This window comes from Melanostigma gelatinosum (assembly GCF_949748355.1).
Source record: "Melanostigma gelatinosum genome assembly, chromosome: 18".
Classification (NCBI taxonomy): Eukaryota; Metazoa; Chordata; class Actinopteri; order Perciformes; family Zoarcidae; genus Melanostigma; species Melanostigma gelatinosum.
Window position 1 is genome coordinate 4,790,786 of NC_136651.1, and position 23,387 is coordinate 4,814,172.

A 23,387-nucleotide genomic window follows, 5' to 3' on the forward strand; every position below is an offset into this window, starting at 1 on the left:
ACGTGTAATACAACAGCGCCACCTGTAGGTCAAACGATTCAAAACTTTATGGTAATAAAATGCTTTTCCAGCTTAAACATGTAGGCCAACAGCTGGAGCAAAAATAAAGAATAGAGCTTAAATTCAGACAGAGTAGAGATAAATGACGATAACGTGAAAGTTTTGAAGCCGAATCCTGCGTCGGATCACAGGGCGCTGCCATATTGGATGATACCAAATCGCGTACTGCGCATCACTAAATAAAGCAAATAGTTACACACTCTGTATTAATCCAATTAAAATGCGTATTCGGTACTAGTGCATTATAAGACACGTCTCACTATTTGGCCATAAATCAGTATTTTATAACTCTATTAATTCTCCGAATGCACCCCCTTGGTTTCCAGTTGCATGGTACAGTCAGTGGGCACTATGGCGCTGGCCAGGGTCGGTAAATGTTGTCGGTCGTTAGTACGCCATCCCTCTAAAGTAGCGTTTTGTGGTGTTTTACAGCCAGGTTGGATTGAAGGTTGCATAGGAGGTAAGACTAATAAAACCCGTCGATATGTCTGTGACCCTTAAAACGGTCTGTTTTTATAGAGAAGCTACGTTAGCAGCTGGTGGATAATCCACATGTTTACAAAGGCACTGTACTGACTGCTTTACGTACCATAACAATCCACCAACACGTGGGTTATCTCGGGTTTTACTCGCAGGGTTTGCAGCACTTGCAACATGGCCTTTGTCTTTGATATTTTAAGGCATATGCTATTGTCAGTACAAACTATCCCGCTCGGCCAAGTTATGAATGGCTTCTCAAGCGAGCAACCTTTCTTCAAATTCAGTTTATTTTTGGTGGTTTTACCAGCCTTATTTTCACCACGCTGACTGCATTTTTGGATACATGTACACCCAATTCTAAGGTACTTGTACTTAACTTTAAGTATTTCCATTTTATGCTATACTTCTACTCTACTACATTTATTTAATTACTTCAGTTACTTTGCAGGTTAAGACTTAAGAATGTTTGCACAAATTAGGAATTAACCAATAATTTATCATATATTATTGTAGTTTAATACCCAGCAATTTATGAAGTAATTGGAATTAGCTCCACCTTTATCAGCCGCGACATCAAAATGTACTCTTTAATGCATCACTAGTTACAATCCAATCATGTATATTACTCTGCATACTTAGTACTTTTGTTTCTGGTATATTTTCACTTTATACTAAAAGTACATTTTGGTTCTAATACTTTATTACTTTTACTGAAGTAAGATTTTGAATGCAGAACTTTTACTTGTAATTGATACTTTTACATAAGTAGTTCATGGGAACTCTTTTCTCTGCAGCTAAGAGGCATCTGTTGTCAGAAGATGTTATCAAACTACAAGACTTCCAGCAAAGGAAGCTGGCTGTGGCTCATCTTGTCACTGGATCGAAAGGTGAAGCAGTTCTCCTCACTGGCTTTACGCCATCTGTTATGATGTATTCACAGATCATATTCTCACACTCTCACCCGCATTTTACAGGAAATTACATTGAGCTGTTCAGCCAGAAGCTACAAAGGAATGAGCTGATTCTGAGAGATGAGCTGAAGCTTCTCCTTCACTTGTGCCAGTCTGCCGATGACATGGCGATAGCAAGAGATGCCATTCATAGGTACAGTACATCCTTCATTTGCAATTTTGTAAAGCATGAACACACTTTCTTGCAAAGTAGATCATTTCAGCACCAAAGCGTGTTCCATGGTTATCCTCTTTCTCTGAATTGCCTTTGACAAACAATTAGAAAGAAGGAAATGAGATTCTGCCCACTTCACACTGCAAAACAAATATGTCTTGAATGGCTTCGACTATCATCTCGTATCGAGTAGCTGAATTGTACATGTGTGATGGTTCTTTTATTTGCACTCACAAGGTATCACGCAGAGAACAGGAACTTGGTGTACGGAGAGTTCAAGTTTGGTCCCCTCTTTGTGAGGCTGTGCTATGAGCTGGGTCTGGAGAGCTTGGCTGCTGCTACGCTTACAGATAAGGTAAAGCCCTGGTTACTGACCGAGTGCCATGAGGGGCAACGCTTACACAGAATCTGTACTTTTCTAACAGCTGAATTGGACGTGGTGACATTTCCTCTCACTTGTGTGAACAGAATATGAGGGGATTTTTCAACGACGCAACCTCCTTTAACATCACCATCGACATGTTGTTCACGAAAGGCTCTTATGAAAGTAAGTGCCAGATTAACCTCCCAGTGTTTTTTTGTTCCTCTGAAATCATCGTCACATGTGTATGATATTATATATTGTGTATATATATATATATTCTCTTTATATCTGGCTATTGCAGATGCCTTGGAGGTACTAAGAACCATGAGGGCCCAAGGTATACCATTCAACAACGACACATTGACACTGGCAGCTGGCACCTGCTTTAAACTGGTAATTGAGCGAGACATTTTTAACATTACAGTCCTTAAAGTTATATTTGTTTTAAGATGTAGAAACTCCTTAAGGTCAGCTAATGTTCTGTGCTATGTTGGTTCAGAACACGCCGGAGTCCTACACAATCTGCACTTCTCTGATAGAGGAGGGGCAGACCAAAGGGCAGGCCGTCCCCAGACATGCTTACTGCTTTGCTGTAGCATTAGCACTCAGACAAGTGAGTTATATCTTCTTCTTCTGTTCATTTCATTCATGCAGAAAGTTGTGGAGAATATGGTGTGATGTGTACATATATATAATCAATAATTCGTTTTCTCTGTCTTGTATTTGTTCCAGAATGACATAGAAAATGCACAGTCGTTGTATTCACGAATAATGACCACTGACAGCAGATTATGCCAAAATCTGAAGGTAAGGGTGCTCATGTCACTGCGGTTTACATTTTTTATTCCCCTTTTTGTTAAATTATTAATTATTTTTTTATGGTGATTTAGGTCATAGTACTAGCAATGTCGGGAGCGGTGACGGATGCCGTTTCCGTCCTGTCTGCAGCCCTGTTGCCTAAAACCCCGTCTTTTGTGAAGAAGCTTGAATTTTCTCAGGAGGTGGTGAGTCAGTCTGTTGTCTATGCAACTTATACTCACTAAGAACACACGCTATGGGGATGTTTATCTAAATCAGTGAAACACTGCTGTTTGACCTCTTGCGACCTGTTTGACCTCTTGTGACCTGTTTCAGGTGGATGTGCTGCGCTTGAGGAGTGAGGGCGGCCCGCACATGGTGACAGTGGAGCAGATAGTGACTCATCTTCAGCGAGCCGATCAGGTGACCCAGCAGACCCTCGATGGCATGCTCTGCCGCACGCCCACGGGGAAGAGGAAACCAGCGCTGATGATGGAGGCGAGGAAGACCAGTCGAAGGACTCTGAAGTCACTACAGTCCACTCTGCTGTCGGAGTGAGAGACGCCTGCTTTCACTAAAGGCTCTGGTTTGAGGCTCAATGCAATAAGACAAACAACTCTGACTGGTTAGAGTGGACGTTGTCCTTGTTACTGCAACTACCTCTCCTTAAACCGACCCGATCATCCCTCTGCAGACCGGACTTTTGTCCATTTCTTTGTCATCCATGTCCAATTTTTGATTAAAAAGGTCACAGTTCACGTTTCTACAGCAGGCACATTAACAGAAAGCTACTGAGAGGCATTTACATAAGTATTGATTTCCTTGCAAGGAACTCACATGGGTATTGAGTGATTTGGGAAGAATGTGTTGTATATAAAAGTGTGAATGGGTAATTAAAGATGAATCGGATGTTTAATAGCAAGTTTCTCCGCTTGTCTTGATGTGAAGGGCTGCTGGTGAAATCAGGGTTTGCTGTGAATAGCTTCACAATGTTTTAAGTCTTAAAACAATAGTGGATCATATGTATGTATGTTTAAAATGCACCTGACGTTAATGTGACTTAAATAATTGTGAACCTATTCTTTCAACAACCTTCTTTTTCAAAGATTGTTGGTTATTTATTAATTATATTTTGCTCTAATGTAATGGTACACAGGAAAGGCACAAACCAAACAAATACCCCAAACTGTCACTCCAGGTTTTTCCCCCTGTACATATCATCAAAAAACATGTAGTAACATATTTATTACAACGCCAAAAAACAGCTGATTCCCTGTATGTAAACAAACCATGACGCGCATCAGATACCTCCCACAATGCACCGCTGAGCAGCCAGAGAGGAGAACAACGGAGCAGCCTCCCAAACAAACAGCGTGGGCAGTGTACAGTTTATAATATAATAAAAACTAAGAGTTCAGGATAGTTTCTGCTCTTTTAATAAGACCGCTAGAGAGTTCAGGACTAATGCAGCGGTGATATCCACTCCTAGCGGCGGCTGGGTCGCGGTGCTGTTTAGCATTAGCTAGCCGGTTAGCTGGTACTAAAGCAGCTGGTCGCAAACAAAACAAAGGCAAGAAAAGATCATTTTTTAAAAATACTTAAAACTTTAAATTAAATCTGTATCACCGGTAGGGACCGCTGTGTCGTAATAATCAAGTTTAGCAGTTAGTTTGTTGAGACTGGCGTAACGTTACATACTTAACGAAGCTGTTGTTAGGTCGTCTGAGGATTGACATCTGTGGACATATACTGGCTTTAGCTTCGGCTAACAACGCTAGAAGAACACAATGAGCACCGAGGCAGAGGCCGCAGCGTCCGCCAAAACCACTCCGGAGGATGATGGCATGACGTGGTGGTACCGATGGCTCTGCAAAATAGCCGGAGTTTTGGGAGGAATGTGTAAGTAAGCTGTCAATATCTTGTTATAAGTACATGAACGATGGGCCGCCGAGATAATCCTGCCATGGCTGCATGTACTGCGGATGTAACTATTGAGTGTGTTGTGAATCAGTTTATATTATGTTTGTGCTACTTTATGTGACAAGCAGGTACATTTTATTGCCATGTCAGCATTATTTTATACTGATTCTAGTCTTGTGTGTAGGTTAGAGTATAAACAGGACAGAAAGGGCACCAGATTACGATTTCATTTTTTATTATTGTTCATAATTCTCACTTCAGTTGTGCTTCCACGCCAGACAAAAGCTTTGTTACAGCCCATTGCCCCCTCCCTGCAGCAGACACCGCCTGTCTGCATGGCTTCACTTCATAACAGCCTGTTATTCCTAAAGTAAAACAATATGAAATGCACGCACAAAGTCCACAGCAGGTACTATTACTCCATCCCTCAAGAGTGTGTTTTTTGTTGTTGTTTTTTTACTGCTGGCTTTGCAGCTCTCCTTCACAGTGACACCAGAGTCTCAGTGCTGGTATCACATGAACCACCCGGGGCTCTGCATATTCAATGTGCTCTGTATTATTGAGGAGGCTGGATGGTCTAAAGGAGCGGGATGTGATACACTGCTCCACTGTTTGTGTAGTTCACATCGAAACACAACACATGTACCCTCTCTCTTCTCACTGTGCGGCTTCTCTCACTCTCAAACACTGAAGATCATACTCAGCGCTTACTCTGTGTTTGGAATGGCAGTCAGAAGTTTTAAAACACAGAATGTTTTAGCATTTTGGTTGAATATCAAACAATGTGTGCCCTTTATGAATACCACGTCAGGATAAATGAGACATGATAAACATTGGTGCTTGTGACGGATTGTGAAATTAAAGGGAAATGTCGATGGTGATTTTTTTTAATTAATTGGCAACTAATCTTTTTGATTTTGTTCGCAGAACATGTTGACTTGAATTTTCCACAACTTATCATTGACAGTGGATAGTCAGACAGTGGACGTGTGTGTGTGTGTGTGTGTGTGTGTGTGTGTGTGTGTTTTGGGAACAGTGAAATAAATAAGGGATCTGTTGCCACATATCATAGCCATGGGAAAAGATAGAAATGGCCTATTTTGAGAATGCTCCGATTACCATGAAAGGAATCTTGTGCATGGAAAATGCCTGCTTTGATTTTCACACTGTGTTAATAATTGTTTCAAATTTGATATGGGTTAACTTATTCATTTTCAGCCCAAGCATGTGTCATGATAGCTTTCACATCTAGATCTGAGTGCTGGGTGATTTTATTCAGAATGTTTCAGTTGTTTATTGCCGTAGATATCAGCAGAAGACGTGCCCGTGCGTTACTCTTTTGTGCGTTTGCGTCCACACACTGTTGTGTTTTCACTCTGTGTTGCTCGTGTGTCTTAATAATCACCCTTTTTACTTTGCTGTCTTGCAGCCTGTGCCATCGCAGGAGTGTGGAACTGTGTCACAGTGAACCCTTTAAACATCGCTGCAGGAGTGTGGATGGTGTAAGTCTAACACTCGCTAGGCTTATTTAAATGTAGCATGCACAGAATAGCTCATTCACATTCCGTAGGTCGAAACATTTCTTATACGGTATTACTGGAGAAAAACATGAACAAACATACTATAAAACTACTCATTTAGACACGGTTTCAGACACAGACGTGAGCTGGTTCTATTCACGTTTTACGAAACATCTACTGAAAGTCCCATACAAACTATCTGAAGATGTCAATGCTCCATCAGAGCTTTACTGCATATTCACCCGTTATCTTATATCTCATGCACTCACCTGTTCATTTACATTCCTTTATTTGTACGTACAGTATCACCTTACATGGATAGTGCAGCAGTCTCATGTGGCCGCACCTCCTGCTCAAATGACAGAGGTGTGGAGAAATTCTTGTCCTGAACATGTTTTGCCAAAGACAACCCAGAGTCGCTCCGAACCTGAAGACTTGAGCACATGCCTCAGGAAAGCCAACTGGGGTTTGTTGTCCTCCCTGGCTAGAACACGTTTGCATTAGCTTTAGCTACAATGCCAGCTAGAAACAAAGATGAATCAAAATGACAATGTAGACATTTATTTGTATTCTTTACACCATAATCAAATGAACCTTTTAGTGCTACAATGATCGTTTGATAAATAAACATAGTTTATTAATCTGCAACTATCCAGCTCGCTGGAGATGTTTTCTTGCTGTTTCCACGACAGTAAACATTTGAGCACTAGTGCTCCGGCACAATGACGGCGTAAATGTTCTTTTCTACACAGCTCCCGTGTTTAAAGTCCTCCAGACGTGTACAGTAGTTCAGATGGAAGTGCACAAAGACAATTCACTGCTTGTGTTTGTGTCCTCTTGCCCTGTCTCCAGGCTGAACGCCTTCGTGCTGTTCCTGTGCGAAGTCCCATTCTGTTGCCAGTTCATAGAGTTTGCTAATGCAATAGCAGCCCGTGCAGACAGATTCAAACCGTGGCAGAAAGCCTTCTTCTACTGCGGGTGAGGACAGCTACGCACCGGCCACAGTTCATGGCGTTTCAGACTGTGAATTTCTGATAGTTAATAACATTGCATTACCTATTTTTTTTTGGAATCTCCAGCATGTACTTAACATGATTCACTGACTTTTTGTCTCTTGATGCTCTTTGTCAGGATGGCTCTGTTTCCTGTAGTCTTGAGTTTCTCCTTCACGACCTTGTTTGGAAACGCCATCGCCTTCGCTACAGGAGTTCTGTACGGCCTTGCGTCTTTAGGCAAAAAGTAAGATGTCTGTTAGTAGCTTATAACATGTAATACAGTAATATACTGTATATATTATAAGCTCTTATGGAGCAGGAAGAAGGAAAGATGACAGCTATTCTATATAACAATCATTTTTTCTATCTATTTTAAGGAAAACTGTACAGTAGACATTTTGTAATTAATCATATCTCTCCATGTCTCACTTGTCATAACACCCCTCTAAAAGGTCACATTAAATGCAGTATTCCACATTATAATCAGCTAATATGATTTGTTTTAATACTTCTAACAAACCTAATGAGTCTCTTTATTGATGCAAATTAACCTCCGACAAGGTGAGCCATGTAATAATGGCAATTAACATCGTCATCCTCTCCTGTGGTACCTGCTCTCTCTTTTTGCTGCCCTCCCTTCTCTCGCATCCTCTCGTCCTTTCCTCTCTCAGGGGAGACACAGTGACTTATGCCAGACTGCAGCATCAGAAACAGGGGGATGAAGAGAGGATGACGGAAACGGCAAACGGGGCTCCGGTGTGAGGCGTCTGCCCCCCCCCCTCCTCGTACTCTCCTTTTTCTTCAGTTTTTACGGCCCTTCATCCATCTTCCGTTCTCCTTTCCTCTTTCCCATTCCTGTCACTACATAATAATTATGACACTGATTTTATTTATTTACTTAAACTGCTGCATTCTTGTTCTCTTGACCTGGTAGCATCCAAGCAGATTGGATTTAGCCCATTATTTGGTACCTGGCGTGTAAATGGGATCTCTCATGGTGACTCCATAACTTAAATTGTAAGCTTTGTCTTTATGGTTTATGGTCTTCTCATGGGTTGTATTTATTATTTGTTTCCTTTTGTTGCTGCTGTCAGTCGTAAACCCGATTTCTGCAGGAAAAAATGATTGTAAAAATGTGACTTCAGGTTATTTGCCTCGACTTTGAGGCTGTGGTTCAGAGCCGTCTGTGCGGTAAGTCACCACATATCTGTAAATAGCCTCAAGTGTTTCCTGAAGTAAATAGCCTCAAGTGTTTCCTGAAGTTTCTCCCTGTATTTGATTTGGATGACTTTTGAGTAAAGAGCGATTTTAAACCGACAAAACTCTGAATTGCAGCCTGAATGATTTTTTAATATCCATAGGCATTAGGGATATGTTAAACACTGGGAATGTATCTGGTATACCCAAAGATAACCACAGTTATTGATTTTCATATCTCCGTTTCTTTCCAGCTGCTTTAAGCTCAGCTGAGGCATTAAACTGTTGGTAGCATAGACTCTGGTAAAAGCTGTCAGTGCGTGTGTGAGCTTGTTTGCGTGTCGTTCCTCGTGATCAGGCAGCCGGTAGCCAAGTCGTGGCTGCAATTTATGTGGAACATTGTCTAATAGGAAAACTGAAATGTGCGCTTATTTGTTATCCTTTTTAAAATATGTTTGTTCTTTGGGGGGGTTTTAGAATCTGTTTCTGAACATCTGCTGCGTTTATTATGAGTCTTAATTGGTACACTCTACCAAAACACAAAAAGAAACTCAATGAGAGGAAGTGACTTGATTCAGGTCCTAATTGGTCTGTATTCCACACATTCACCAAAGCCACGGTTTGCCTTTGTCACTCGAATGAGGTATGCAGCGGTCAGCAATGTACGGTTTGTGTTGTTTTTGTTGCCTTTCCTCTGTGGCGTCATCGTCAATAAGGATGCTTTTCAATTACTGAATTAAACAAACTTGCTACTGCTGTCGTGGTCTAGGCTTCTTCTGTTTTGCAGGCCGGCCCGCCCTCCCTGACATTCCACACACTTTTCCTTGCACCACCATGACGTTAGCATTTCTGGTTTAGAGTGAAATATCTTCACAGCCTTTGGATGGATTGCCATGTAATTCGCTACAGATATTAAATATTCTATGAGGATGAATTCTGTTGACTTTGGTGATCCTTTTTTTTTTGCTGACCAGCAGTCCAAAGTTTTCACTTTCATCTACCAGATGTTTTTTATTGGCTTGCAGTGAATACATCCTAATGGCTTTGTTGATCTCTTAAATTCCTCCAGCACCAGTGTGATGATGTTTTTTTGTTTGTGTGATTTTATTCAAATGGTGAGTACTGATGTACAATGCAAGCTTTGAATATATTAACAATAGAGACAATACCTTCAAAGAAATAGTTCAACATTTAAAGATTAACACATTCAGTCTTTTTACCTCATTGAAAAAATCCATAATCTATAAACATGCACTTCTACGTTACAACTACTACGACTACTGCACAATGAGTGGAGGGGGACTTTGAGTGATTGTGTTCTAAACTGTGCGCCTGTGATTTCAGCGCTGATTTGATCTCTTTGGATATCTGTTTGAAAACTCACATCTCAAAGTGGATTATTAGATCTCTTTTACAGCCTATAAATACCATCAATTAGCATTCAACCGAATGTGACCCACAGTGGTGAAGCTACTTCAGAGGCAGTCCTTCATGAGATGCTTTCATTCTTTTGTCTTCTCCCTTTACATGACACACTGTTTGTGACATGAATGGCACTTGAAACCAGACCTGTTATTACTAAAGTTGGATTGCTATTGGAGCAAATGACCCTGATCAATAAGGCCTTGGCTCCTCTCACGTTCAGGATTGTGTTGTTGTTGTATTGTTATGGAACTGGTCACATGACCTTACATGTGGATAAGAAGTTAAAGGTTATGTTAAAGGTTTTAATTTCGGTTTGATTGTTTTTGCTCGAGGTGCCTGTTTGATTAATTAATCAAGTTCATGATCACCGCCTCTCTGCATTTAGTTAATACTGCATGATGTCAGCATCATCCCTCCCTTGTGAGGCATCTTCTCTCACCTATAAAGCTAATCAGCTTTCAATCTTACTGTCATAGTTTGCCATTTGAGTGCAGATTGCAGGGATTTAGTCGCCTCTTTCTCATATTAACAGATCTTAATTCATTTGATTTGCAAGGATTAGTCCACATAAGTCCATCTGCTGAATCTGCACTGTAAAGCTACCGACTATACTGTAGACAAAGATCTTTACGTGTTTGCCTACTTTTAATCTTATAACATATCTGGAAACCTGAAAGAAACTGCAGTAACATAGCGAGCAATCAACAGAGGGCGCCATTGCTTTATCAAAGCACCATGTCTTAGGTTTAATTACTGTAAGTGCTTATCCTTTTATTTAATTCATTATGTACTACTTTACTATTACAAGTGGGGAAAGGGCCCTTCTTTTTAATGGAATTGAACCGGCAGTGATGCTCCACTTGCAGGCTTATTATTGAACATGCATAGGATTAACGTTAATACCAGCAGCTGCAGCAGTGATGTGACAACATGGTGAGAGGTGGAAGCTTGATAGAGGCTGAGCATCATGAGAACCTGTACTCCCATTCTTTTAACTTCATGAGCAAAGCAAAGAGCAAATTATTGTCTGACCAGAGACATCATTTTGCAGTCATAAAAACTATAGAGCCTGAACTCTTGTTCTCTGTTAATAGATTTATTGGGCTCCCGTGGGGGAAACTTAAGGCCGATGAAAATTACCGAATGAGGTTTGTGCCATTTGATCGTCGTCATCCTGACTCTGTATTGCAGTTTTGAGGAGCAAAGGACGACTTGAAAGATGCCTTTTATATTGAGAAAAATAGCCCACGGCTCATGGCCCACAGAATAATTTCTGCATGATGCAATGAGAAATATGTAGCCTGGATCTGGGATGGAAAAATACGCTGTTTAATTCAGGGAATGTTCTATGACATGACCAAATATTCTATCTCTTTTGGAGAAGGTGGGGGGAAATGACTCAAGCATTTACTCAAATAAAGGTATGCCACCAGTGTAAATACTCATTAATGGTAAATGTAAAAACAAAACAAAAAACAAGATGTACTGACAACAAAATCAAAAGAAAAGCTATGTCGTCATAATGCAGAATGGCCCCTGTCAGCATTAAATACTTACTTTGATGTTGAGGTTGGCCACGGTGGATACGAGCTGCTTTGTGTGCTTTTGTGGAGCCAAATCTACAACAATGCATCATATTTTATGAAATGATCATACGTACAAAATCCTAATCTGAAAATATAAATGTAGTCGAGGAAAAAGGACAATATTTCGTACAATGCTAGTGTCAAGTATCAGAAAGTGGTAATGGACAAGTAAAGTAGAAGTACCTCATTTAAGTAAACTTGAGCTTTTACTTACAGGTAAAAGAAGAAAGACCATGCTCTAAAATACTCCTTTACAAGTAGAAGTATTATCAACACGTGCTTAAAGTATCCAAAATAAAAGTGCTCATTGTGCAGAATGGCTCATTTCAAAGTGTTATAATATTATGATGGAATATTATATTACAATGGATTTTATTGTTAGATACTTTGTACACTACTGCATGTCATACTTTTTACTGTCAAATGACTGTAGTGGAGTAAAAAGTACTTAGTTGTCACTACTGTAGGCAATTCAGCCATTCAGCCACTGGTTATATTTACAACATGTCATTGTACCGTTGGTATTTACTCATTATCTTTGCTGTAAGGATCCCAGGAGAGCCGTGAATCAAATGTCCATCTCCTGAGGGGAGGACGACCTCTGACGGAGCTGTCTGGCATGCTCTCCTCCCCAGCTCCAGGTTGCATCATGCCTGGGAACTTTGCTCCAATGAGGGTCTGGCTCTGCGCTTTGAAGGAGGGAGAGAGGGAGACTACGGGTGCAGCGCTGCTTGCCACCAACAGGACGCGATTCAAAAAAAAGAAATACACCCACAGAGGAGCTACATCACCTGCGCAGAGAGAAACACTCCGTGGCTTTTGGAAAACACACGCGTTTCCCTCCACGGTGCTGTGCTTTTTTATTTTGCTTTCCCAGAAGGAAATCCTTAAGAGTGTCTCGGTGTATTGTCACAGGAAAAAAAAAGGGGGGGGGGCGCCCAAATCTGTCCCTCTTGAGGACGGGACCTATTTTATTTTTTTGAAGCGCAAAGCAACAATGGACTGCGTTCCCACCGGGAACTCACTGTTGGAGCCGTTCCGTACACACACACGGGAGTGTAGCGTTTCAAACCAAGGCGACATTTGTCTGTTTGTTTGTTAAACACTGTGTCGGGAGAGAGAGAGAGAGAGCGAGAGAGGAGGGGGGAGGTCGTCAGTTGGAGACCGTGATGCCCGCGAGGAACAGGTACAACCTGGTGGACGACGTGAAGGACTCGAGGTTGCCGCTGCACAATGACGAGGCGTACCACCATGGGATCTCTTTCCAAGCCAAGGTGACATCAACAAAGCTCTCCCTCTTTTTCTTTTGGACACAGCTTCCCCACGCAGTCCGTCCACAGCTGTGTTGTTCTGCAGCGGAGCGCGGCAGGTGCTCCGGGATCCACCATGAAGTTTGAACGCATATGCCATGTGTGTACTCAGCTACGCGTGTGGTTTCGTGCTGCAGGGCCACTGGGGAATTGTAGTTTATACGTGTTCCTTTTTAAAAACCGAGGGAGATGTCCTTATTTTTAGAGCTCAAAAGTGAACTGAGTGTATTTTCAGGTTTTTTCCCCCAAGTCATTGAATTATTAACCTCTCAGGGAAGCAGCTTAGCAGAATTCAGATTTTCGTGACCCTATTCTCACACACACACACACACACGCGCACACACACACCAATCTGTAACGTTATCTTGGGCTGTGTGAGTTGATATGCAGGGCAGGAAACAGAGAGCACAGTGGTAGAAATGGTGAAATGTTGAAGTGTTACTGGTCCAAAGTTGAGTCACATGGCTGCTTGTATCTATTATGTTATTTGGACTGCTTATCAAGCAGCTTTCTCGTCTCGGTTTGTCTGCTTGTCTTTCTCCGTACTCATTTATTCCACTGAGTGTCGCGAAACACAATACATCCGGAGTAGAAACTATCAAAATTCTGTCACAAAAACACAACAGTATGACGCAAGAATCTCATGGCAGGTGGGACCAAGAACACGCATCCATCCTTCCTCATATAGCAGCATGTACATGTTATTTAAAACAATTTCTCTATGAATTATTACAATCAACACACCATGACGTAACACCGGGATCCTTAGAGCTACTTCATTACCAAAGTGTGAATATATGGAAGCCAGAAAGAGCTTAATAAGAAGGCAGAGCTCTTCTGTCCTGAACTCTACTTCGGGAGCTGTTGGAGTTAATTGTGCAGCTGTGATGTGTGTGTGTGTATGATATTATATATTGTGTATATATATATATATTCTCTTTATATCTGGCTATTGCAGATGCCTTGGAGGTACTAAGAACCATGAGGGCCCAAGGTATACCATTCAACAACGACACATTGACACTGGCAGCTGGCACCTGCTTTAAACTGGTAATTGAGCGAGACATTTTTAACATTACAGTCCTTAAAGTTATATTTGTTTTAAGATGTAGAAACTCCTTAAGGTCAGCTAATGTTCTGTGCTATGTTGGTTCAGAACACGCCGGAGTCCTACACAATCTGCACTTCTCTGATAGAGGAGGGGCAGACCAAAGGGCAGGCCGTCCCCAGACATGCTTACTGCTTTGCTGTAGCATTAGCACTCAGACAAGTGAGTTATATCTTCTTCTTCTGTTCATTTCATTCATGCAGAAAGTTGTGGAGAATATGGTGTGATGTGTACATATATATAATCAATAATTCGTTTTCTCTGTCTTGTATTTGTTCCAGAATGACATAGAAAATGCACAGTCGTTGTATTCACGAATAATGACCACTGACAGCAGATTATGCCAAAATCTGAAGGTAAGGGTGCTCATGTCACTGCGGTTTACATTTTTTATTCCCCTTTTTGTTAAATTATTAATTATTTTTTTATGGTGATTTAGGTCATAGTACTAGCAATGTCGGGAGCGGTGACGGATGCCGTTTCCGTCCTGTCTGCAGCCCTGTTGCCTAAAACCCCGTCTTTTGTGAAGAAGCTTGAATTTTCTCAGGAGGTGGTGAGTCAGTCTGTTGTCTATGCAACTTATACTCACTAAGAACACACGCTATGGGGATGTTTATCTAAATCAGTGAAACACTGCTGTTTGACCTCTTGCGACCTGTTTGACCTCTTGTGACCTGTTTCAGGTGGATGTGCTGCGCTTGAGGAGTGAGGGCGGCCCGCACATGGTGACAGTGGAGCAGATAGTGACTCATCTTCAGCGAGCCGATCAGGTGACCCAGCAGACCCTCGATGGCATGCTCTGCCGCACGCCCACGGGGAAGAGGAAACCAGCGCTGATGATGGAGGCGAGGAAGACCAGTCGAAGGACTCTGAAGTCACTACAGTCCACTCTGCTGTCGGAGTGAGAGACGCCTGCTTTCACTAAAGGCTCTGGTTTGAGGCTCAATGCAATAAGACAAACAACTCTGACTGGTTAGAGTGGACGTTGTCCTTGTTACTGCAACTACCTCTCCTTAAACCGACCCGATCATCCCTCTGCAGACCGGACTTTTGTCCATTTCTTTGTCATCCATGTCCAATTTTTGATTAAAAAGGTCACAGTTCACGTTTCTACAGCAGGCACATTAACAGAAAGCTACTGAGAGGCATTTACATAAGTATTGATTTCCTTGCAAGGAACTCACATGGGTATTGAGTGATTTGGGAAGAATGTGTTGTATATAAAAGTGTGAATGGGTAATTAAAGATGAATCGGATGTTTAATAGCAAGTTTCTCCGCTTGTCTTGATGTGAAGGGCTGCTGGTGAAATCAGGGTTTGCTGTGAATAGCTTCACAATGTTTTAAGTCTTAAAACAATAGTGGATCATATGTATGTATGTTTAAAATGCACCTGACGTTAATGTGACTTAAATAATTGTGAACCTATTCTTTCAACAACCTTCTTTTTCAAAGATTGTTGGTTATTTATTAATTATATTTTGCTCTAATGTAATGGTACACAGGAAAGGCACAAACCAAACAAATACCCCAAACTGTCACTCCAGGTTTTTCCCCCTGTACATATCATCAAAAAACATGTAGTAACATATTTATTACAACGCCAAAAAACAGCTGATTCCCTGTATGTAAACAAACCATGACGCGCATCAGATACCTCCCACAATGCACCGCTGAGCAGCCAGAGAGGAGAACAACGGAGCAGCCTCCCAAACAAACAGCGTGGGCAGTGTACAGTTTATAATATAATAAAAACTAAGAGTTCAGGATAGTTTCTGCTCTTTTAATAAGACCGCTAGAGAGTTCAGGACTAATGCAGCGGTGATATCCACTCCTAGCGGCGGCTGGGTCGCGGTGCTGTTTAGCATTAGCTAGCCGGTTAGCTGGTACTAAAGCAGCTGGTCGCAAACAAAACAAAGGCAAGAAAAGATCATTTTTTAAAAATACTTAAAACTTTAAATTAAATCTGTATCACCGGTAGGGACCGCTGTGTCGTAATAATCAAGTTTAGCAGTTAGTTTGTTGAGACTGGCGTAACGTTACATACTTAACGAAGCTGTTGTTAGGTCGTCTGAGGATTGACATCTGTGGACATATACTGGCTTTAGCTTCGGCTAACAACGCTAGAAGAACACAATGAGCACCGAGGCAGAGGCCGCAGCGTCCGCCAAAACCACTCCGGAGGATGATGGCATGACGTGGTGGTACCGATGGCTCTGCAAAATAGCCGGAGTTTTGGGAGGAATGTGTAAGTAAGCTGTCAATATCTTGTTATAAGTACATGAACGATGGGCCGCCGAGATAATCCTGCCATGGCTGCATGTACTGCGGATGTAACTATTGAGTGTGTTGTGAATCAGTTTATATTATGTTTGTGCTACTTTATGTGACAAGCAGGTACATTTTATTGCCATGTCAGCATTATTTTATACTGATTCTAGTCTTGTGTGTAGGTTAGAGTATAAACAGGACAGAAAGGGCACCAGATTACGATTTCATTTTTTATTATTGTTCATAATTCTCACTTCAGTTGTGCTTCCACGCCAGACAAAAGCTTTGTTACAGCCCATTGCCCCCTCCCTGCAGCAGACACCGCCTGTCTGCATGGCTTCACTTCATAACAGCCTGTTATTCCTAAAGTAAAACAATATGAAATGCACGCACAAAGTCCACAGCAGGTACTATTACTCCATCCCTCAAGAGTGTGTTTTTTGTTGTTGTTTTTTTACTGCTGGCTTTGCAGCTCTCCTTCACAGTGACACCAGAGTCTCAGTGCTGGTATCACATGAACCACCCGGGGCTCTGCATATTCAATGTGCTCTGTATTATTGAGGAGGCTGGATGGTCTAAAGGAGCGGGATGTGATACACTGCTCCACTGTTTGTGTAGTTCACATCGAAACACAACACATGTACCCTCTCTCTTCTCACTGTGCGGCTTCTCTCACTCTCAAACACTGAAGATCATACTCAGCGCTTACTCTGTGTTTGGAATGGCAGTCAGAAGTTTTAAAACACAGAATGTTTTAGCATTTTGGTTGAATATCAAACAATGTGTGCCCTTTATGAATACCACGTCAGGATAAATGAGACATGATAAACATTGGTGCTTGTGACGGATTGTGAAATTAAAGGGAAATGTCGATGGTGATTTTTTTTAATTAATTGGCAACTAATCTTTTTGATTTTGTTCGCAGAACATGTTGACTTGAATTTTCCACAACTTATCATTGACAGTGGATAGTCAGACAGTGGACGTGTGTGTGTGTGTGTGTGTGTGTGTGTGTGTGTGTGTTTTGGGAACAGTAAAATAAATAAGGGATCTGTTGCCACATATCATAGCCATGGGAAAAGATAGAAATGGCCTATTTTGAGAATGCTCCGATTACCATGAAAGGAATCTTGTGCATGGAAAATGCCTGCTTTGATTTTCACACTGTGTTAATAATTGTTTCAAATTTGATATGGGTTAACTTATTCATTTTCAGCCCAAGCATGTGTCATGATAGCTTTCACATCTAGATCTGAGTGCTGGGTGATTTTATTCAGAATGTTTCAGTTGTTTATTGCCGTAGATATCAGCAGAAGACGTGCCCGTGCGTTACTCTTTTGTGCGTTTGCGTCCACACACTGTTGTGTTTTCACTCTGTGTTGCTCGTGTGTCTTAATAATCACCCTTTTTACTTTGCTGTCTTGCAGCCTGTGCCATCGCAGGAGTGTGGAACTGTGTCACAGTGAACCCTTTAAACATCGCTGCAGGAGTGTGGATGGTGTAAGTCTAACACTCGCTAGGCTTATTTAAATGTAGCATGCACAGAATAGCTCATTCACATTCCGTAGGTCGAAACATTTCTTATACGGTATTACTGGAGAAAAACATGAACAAACATACTATAAAACTACTCATTTAGACACGGTTTCAGACACAGACGTGAGCTGGTTCTATTCACGTTTTACGAAACATCTACTGAAAGTCCCATACAAACTATCTGAAGATGTCAATGCTCCATCAGAGCTTTACTGCATATTCACCCGTTATCTTATATCTCATGCACTCACCTGTTCATTTACATTCCTTTATTTGTACGTACAGTATCACCTTACATGGATAGTGCAGCAGTCTCATGTGGCCGCACCTCCTGCTCAAATGACAGAGGTGTGGAGAAATTCTTGTCCTGAACATGTTTTGCCAAAGACAACCCAGAGTCGCTCCGAACCTGAAGACTTGAGCACATGCCTCAGGAAAGCCAACTGGGGTTTGTTGTCCTCCCTGGCTAGAACACGTTTGCATTAGCTTTAGCTACAATGCCAGCTAGAAACAAAGATGAATCAAAATGACAATGTAGACATTTATTTGTATTCTTTACACCATAATCAAATGAACCTTTTAGTGCTACAATGATCGTTTGATAAATAAACATAGTTTATTAATCTGCAACTATCCAGCTCGCTGGAGATGTTTTCTTGCTGTTTCCACGACAGTAAACATTTGAGCACTAGTGCTCCGGCACAATGACGGCGTAAATGTTCTTTTCTACACAGCTCCCGTGTTTAAAGTCCTCCAGACGTGTACAGTAGTTCAGATGGAAGTGCACAAAGACAATTCACTGCTTGTGTTTGTGTCCTCTTGCCCTGTCTCCAGGCTGAACGCCTTCGTGCTGTTCCTGTGCGAAGTCCCATTCTGTTGCCAGTTCATAGAGTTTGCTAATGCAATAGCAGCCCGTGCAGACAGATTCAAACCGTGGCAGAAAGCCTTCTTCTACTGCGGGTGAGGACAGCTACGCACCGGCCACAGTTCATGGCGTTTCAGACTGTGAATTTCTGATAGTTAATAACATTGCATTACCTATTTTTTTTTGGAATCTCCAGCATGTACTTAACATGATTCACTGACTTTTTGTCTCTTGATGCTCTTTGTCAGGATGGCTCTGTTTCCTGTAGTCTTGAGTTTCTCCTTCACGACCTTGTTTGGAAACGCCATCGCCTTCGCTACAGGAGTTCTGTACGGCCTTGCGTCTTTAGGCAAAAAGTAAGATGTCTGTTAGTAGCTTATAACATGTAATACAGTAATATACTGTATATATTATAAGCTCTTATGGAGCAGGAAGAAGGAAAGATGACAGCTATTCTATATAACAATCATTTTTTCTATCTATTTTAAGGAAAACTGTACAGTAGACATTTTGTAATTAATCATATCTCTCCATGTCTCACTTGTCATAACACCCCTCTAAAAGGTCACATTAAATGCAGTATTCCACATTATAATCAGCTAATATGATTTGTTTTAATACTTCTAACAAACCTAATGAGTCTCTTTATTGATGCAAATTAACCTCCGACAAGGTGAGCCATGTAATAATGGCAATTAACATCGTCATCCTCTCCTGTGGTACCTGCTCTCTCTTTTTGCTGCCCTCCCTTCTCTCGCATCCTCTCGTCCTTTCCTCTCTCAGGGGAGACACAGTGACTTATGCCAGACTGCAGCATCAGAAACAGGGGGATGAAGAGAGGATGACGGAAACGGCAAACGGGGCTCCGGTGTGAGGCGTCTGCCCCCCCCCCTCCTCGTACTCTCCTTTTTCTTCAGTTTTTACGGCCCTTCATCCATCTTCCGTTCTCCTTTCCTCTTTCCCATTCCTGTCACTACATAATAATTATGACACTGATTTTATTTATTTACTTAAACTGCTGCATTCTTGTTCTCTTGACCTGGTAGCATCCAAGCAGATTGGATTTAGCCCATTATTTGGTACCTGGCGTGTAAATGGGATCTCTCATGGTGACTCCATAACTTAAATTGTAAGCTTTGTCTTTATGGTTTATGGTCTTCTCATGGGTTGTATTTATTATTTGTTTCCTTTTGTTGCTGCTGTCAGTCGTAAACCCGATTTCTGCAGGAAAAAATGATTGTAAAAATGTGACTTCAGGTTATTTGCCTCGACTTTGAGGCTGTGGTTCAGAGCCGTCTGTGCGGTAAGTCACCACATATCTGTAAATAGCCTCAAGTGTTTCCTGAAGTAAATAGCCTCAAGTGTTTCCTGAAGTTTCTCCCTGTATTTGATTTGGATGACTTTTGAGTAAAGAGCGATTTTAAACCGACAAAACTCTGAATTGCAGCCTGAATGATTTTTTAATATCCATAGGCATTAGGGATATGTTAAACACTGGGAATGTATCTGGTATACCCAAAGATAACCACAGTTATTGATTTTCATATCTCCGTTTCTTTCCAGCTGCTTTAAGCTCAGCTGAGGCATTAAACTGTTGGTAGCATAGACTCTGGTAAAAGCTGTCAGTGCGTGTGTGAGCTTGTTTGCGTGTCGTTCCTCGTGATCAGGCAGCCGGTAGCCAAGTCGTGGCTGCAATTTATGTGGAACATTGTCTAATAGGAAAACTGAAATGTGCGCTTATTTGTTATCCTTTTTAAAATATGTTTGTTCTTTGGGGGGGTTTTAGAATCTGTTTCTGAACATCTGCTGCGTTTATTATGAGTCTTAATTGGTACACTCTACCAAAACACAAAAAGAAACTCAATGAGAGGAAGTGACTTGATTCAGGTCCTAATTGGTCTGTATTCCACACATTCACCAAAGCCACGGTTTGCCTTTGTCACTCGAATGAGGTATGCAGCGGTCAGCAATGTACGGTTTGTGTTGTTTTTGTTGCCTTTCCTCTGTGGCGTCATCGTCAATAAGGATGCTTTGGGAATAATTGTTTACACGTATCTCTTACAGCCGTTTCTATCCTAAGTCTGTTACTGGCTGGTCAGTGACTGAGTCACGCATCACCACCAGCTCTCAGGTGTCATACTTCACAACGTACAGATACTGAGTAGTTTATGCACAGATCACAGATGTATGCTAACTAGCATAAGCATGACTATGAAATACTATCATGTGAGCTGATGGGAAAACATGTGTGTAGCATTTAAAACATGCACAACCAGCTTTCACACACACACCAGTATGCTAAAAGTCTGACACTACACACACTTACGCCACCGTTTTAGTTCAATGTTCAATACAATAAACAGCGTTCCTCGTCCACAACCACCCATCCAGGTGTATTTTATTGCGGTGACACGCATCCAACACTCCTGTGATTTGATTCATTTGACATCCTAAGGTGTTGAGTGCATATTTAGCTGTAAGGGATATGTGTTTAATGCGTGTTGTGATGTGAATCCTGATCCTGATATCAATTACTGAATTAAACAAACTTGCTACTGCTGTCGTGGTCTAGGCTTCTTCTGTTTTGCAGGCCGGCCCGCCCTCCCTGACATTCCACACACTTTTCCTTGCACCACCATGACGTTAGCATTTCTGGTTTAGAGTGAAATATCTTCACAGCCTTTGGATGGATTGCCATGTAATTCGCTACAGATATTAAATATTCTATGAGGATGAATTCTGTTGACTTTGGTGATCCTTTTTTTTTTGCTGACCAGCAGTCCAAAGTTTTCACTTTCATCTACCAGATGTTTTTTATTGGCTTGCAGTGAATACATCCTAATGGCTTTGTTGATCTCTTAAATTCCTCCAGCACCAGTGTGATGATGTTTTTTTGTTTGTGTGATTTTATTCAAATGGTGAGTACTGATGTACAATGCAAGCTTTGAATATATTAACAATAGAGACAATACCTTCAAAGAAATAGTTCAACATTTAAAGATTAACACATTCAGTCTTTTTACCTCATTGAAAAAATCCATAATCTATAAACATGCACTTCTACGTTACAACTACTACGACTACTGCACAATGAGTGGAGGGGGACTTTGAGTGATTGTGTTCTAAACTGTGCGCCTGTGATTTCAGCGCTGATTTGATCTCTTTGGATATCTGTTTGAAAACTCACATCTCAAAGTGGATTATTAGATCTCTTTTACAGCCTATAAATACCATCAATTAGCATTCAACCGAATGTGACCCACAGTGGTGAAGCTACTTCAGAGGCAGTCCTTCATGAGATGCTTTCATTCTTTTGTCTTCTCCCTTTACATGACACACTGTTTGTGACATGAATGGCACTTGAAACCAGACCTGTTATTACTAAAGTTGGATTGCTATTGGAGCAAATGACCCTGATCAATAAGGCCTTGGCTCCTCTCACGTTCAGGATTGTGTTGTTGTTGTATTGTTATGGAACTGGTCACATGACCTTACATGTGGATAAGAAGTTAAAGGTTATGTTAAAGGTTTTAATTTCGGTTTGATTGTTTTTGCTCGAGGTGCCTGTTTGATTAATTAATCAAGTTCATGATCACCGCCTCTCTGCATTTAGTTAATACTGCATGATGTCAGCATCATCCCTCCCTTGTGAGGCATCTTCTCTCACCTATAAAGCTAATCAGCTTTCAATCTTACTGTCATAGTTTGCCATTTGAGTGCAGATTGCAGGGATTTAGTCGCCTCTTTCTCATATTAACAGATCTTAATTCATTTGATTTGCAAGGATTAGTCCACATAAGTCCATCTGCTGAATCTGCACTGTAAAGCTACCGACTATACTGTAGACAAAGATCTTTACGTGTTTGCCTACTTTTAATCTTATAACATATCTGGAAACCTGAAAGAAACTGCAGTAACATAGCGAGCAATCAACAGAGGGCGCCATTGCTTTATCAAAGCACCATGTCTTAGGTTTAATTACTGTAAGTGCTTATCCTATTATTTAATTCATTATGTACTACTTTACTATTACAAGTGGGGAAAGGGCCCTTCTTTTTAATGGAATTGAACCGGCAGTGATGCTCCACTTGCAGGCTTATTATTGAACATGCATAGGATTAACGTTAATACCAGCAGCTGCAGCAGTGATGTGACAACATGGTGAGAGGTGGAAGCTTGATAGAGGCTGAGCATCATGAGAACCTGTACTCCCATTCTTTTAACTTCATGAGCAAAGCAAAGAGCAAATTATTGTCTGACCAGAGACATCATTTTGCAGTCATAAAAACTATAGAGCCTGAACTCTTGTTCTCTGTTAATAGATTTATTGGGCTCCCGTGGGGGAAACTTAAGGCCGATGAAAATTACCGAATGAGGTTTGTGCCATTTGATCGTCGTCATCCTGACTCTGTATTGCAGTTTTGAGGAGCAAAGGACGACTTGAAAGATGCCTTTTATATTGAGAAAAATAGCCCACGGCTCATGGCCCACAGAATAATTTCTGCATGATGCAATGAGAAATATGTAGCCTGGATCTGGGATGGAAAAATACGCTGTTTAATTCAGGGAATGTTCTATGACATGACCAAATATTCTATCTCTTTTGGAGAAGGTGGGGGGAAATGACTCAAGCATTTACTCAAATAAAGGTATGCCACCAGTGTAAATACTCATTAATGGTAAATGTAAAAACAAAACAAAAAACAAGATGTACTGACAACAAAATCAAAAGAAAAGCTATGTCGTCATAATGCAGAATGGCCCCTGTCAGCATTAAATACTTACTTTGATGTTGAGGTTGGCCACGGTGGATACGAGCTGCTTTGTGT

At 41.3% G+C, this 23,387-nt stretch overlaps 4 protein-coding genes across 6 annotated transcripts; all 4 read left to right on the forward strand.

Annotated features, from left to right (window-relative positions):
* Window positions 1-390: 390 nt before the first annotated feature.
* Window positions 391-3,658, forward strand: ptcd2 (pentatricopeptide repeat domain 2; the record flags this gene model as incomplete). Its single annotated transcript, XM_079289692.1, has 10 exons — window positions 391-520; window positions 1,335-1,427; window positions 1,515-1,644; window positions 1,903-2,020; window positions 2,134-2,212; window positions 2,331-2,422; window positions 2,529-2,642; window positions 2,762-2,836; window positions 2,920-3,033; window positions 3,164-3,658. The coding sequence occupies 10 exons, from the start codon at window positions 391-393 to the stop codon at window positions 3,383-3,385; spliced, it is 1,167 nt and encodes a 388-aa protein (XP_079145818.1). The 3' UTR covers window positions 3,386-3,658.
* A 506-nt stretch (window positions 3,659-4,164) lies between these two features.
* On the forward strand, window positions 4,165-9,215 carry LOC306792703 (calcium channel flower homolog). 2 transcript variants are annotated; one of them, XM_079289981.1, is made up of 5 exons: window positions 4,165-4,726; window positions 6,177-6,249; window positions 7,120-7,245; window positions 7,399-7,506; window positions 7,715-9,215. In XM_079289981.1, the coding sequence occupies exons 1-5, from the start codon at window positions 4,615-4,617 to the stop codon at window positions 7,722-7,724; spliced, it is 429 nt and encodes a 142-aa protein (XP_079146107.1). In that variant the 5' UTR covers window positions 4,165-4,614; the 3' UTR covers window positions 7,725-9,215. The 2 variants fall into 2 exon arrangements, with proteins under 2 accessions (XP_079146107.1, XP_079146106.1); XM_079289980.1 differs by having other exon boundaries at window positions 7,934-9,215.
* Window positions 9,216-13,739: 4,524 nt separating this feature from the next.
* On the forward strand, window positions 13,740-15,066 carry LOC306792142 (pentatricopeptide repeat-containing protein 2, mitochondrial-like). The gene is made up of 5 exons (XM_079289163.1): window positions 13,740-13,830; window positions 13,937-14,050; window positions 14,170-14,244; window positions 14,328-14,441; window positions 14,572-15,066. Exons 1-5 carry the CDS (start codon window positions 13,762-13,764, stop codon window positions 14,791-14,793), a joined length of 594 nt encoding a protein of 197 aa, XP_079145289.1. The 5' UTR covers window positions 13,740-13,761; the 3' UTR covers window positions 14,794-15,066.
* A 506-nt stretch (window positions 15,067-15,572) lies between these two features.
* Window positions 15,573-21,117, forward strand: LOC306792053 (calcium channel flower homolog). Of its 2 annotated transcripts, none has more exons than XM_079289045.1 (5): window positions 15,573-16,134; window positions 17,585-17,657; window positions 18,528-18,653; window positions 18,807-18,914; window positions 19,123-21,117. In XM_079289045.1, exons 1-5 carry the CDS (start codon window positions 16,023-16,025, stop codon window positions 19,130-19,132), a joined length of 429 nt encoding a protein of 142 aa, XP_079145171.1. In that variant the 5' UTR covers window positions 15,573-16,022; the 3' UTR covers window positions 19,133-21,117. The 2 variants fall into 2 exon arrangements, with proteins under 2 accessions (XP_079145171.1, XP_079145170.1); XM_079289044.1 differs by having other exon boundaries at window positions 19,342-21,117.
* Window positions 21,118-23,387: the final 2,270 nt, after the last annotated feature.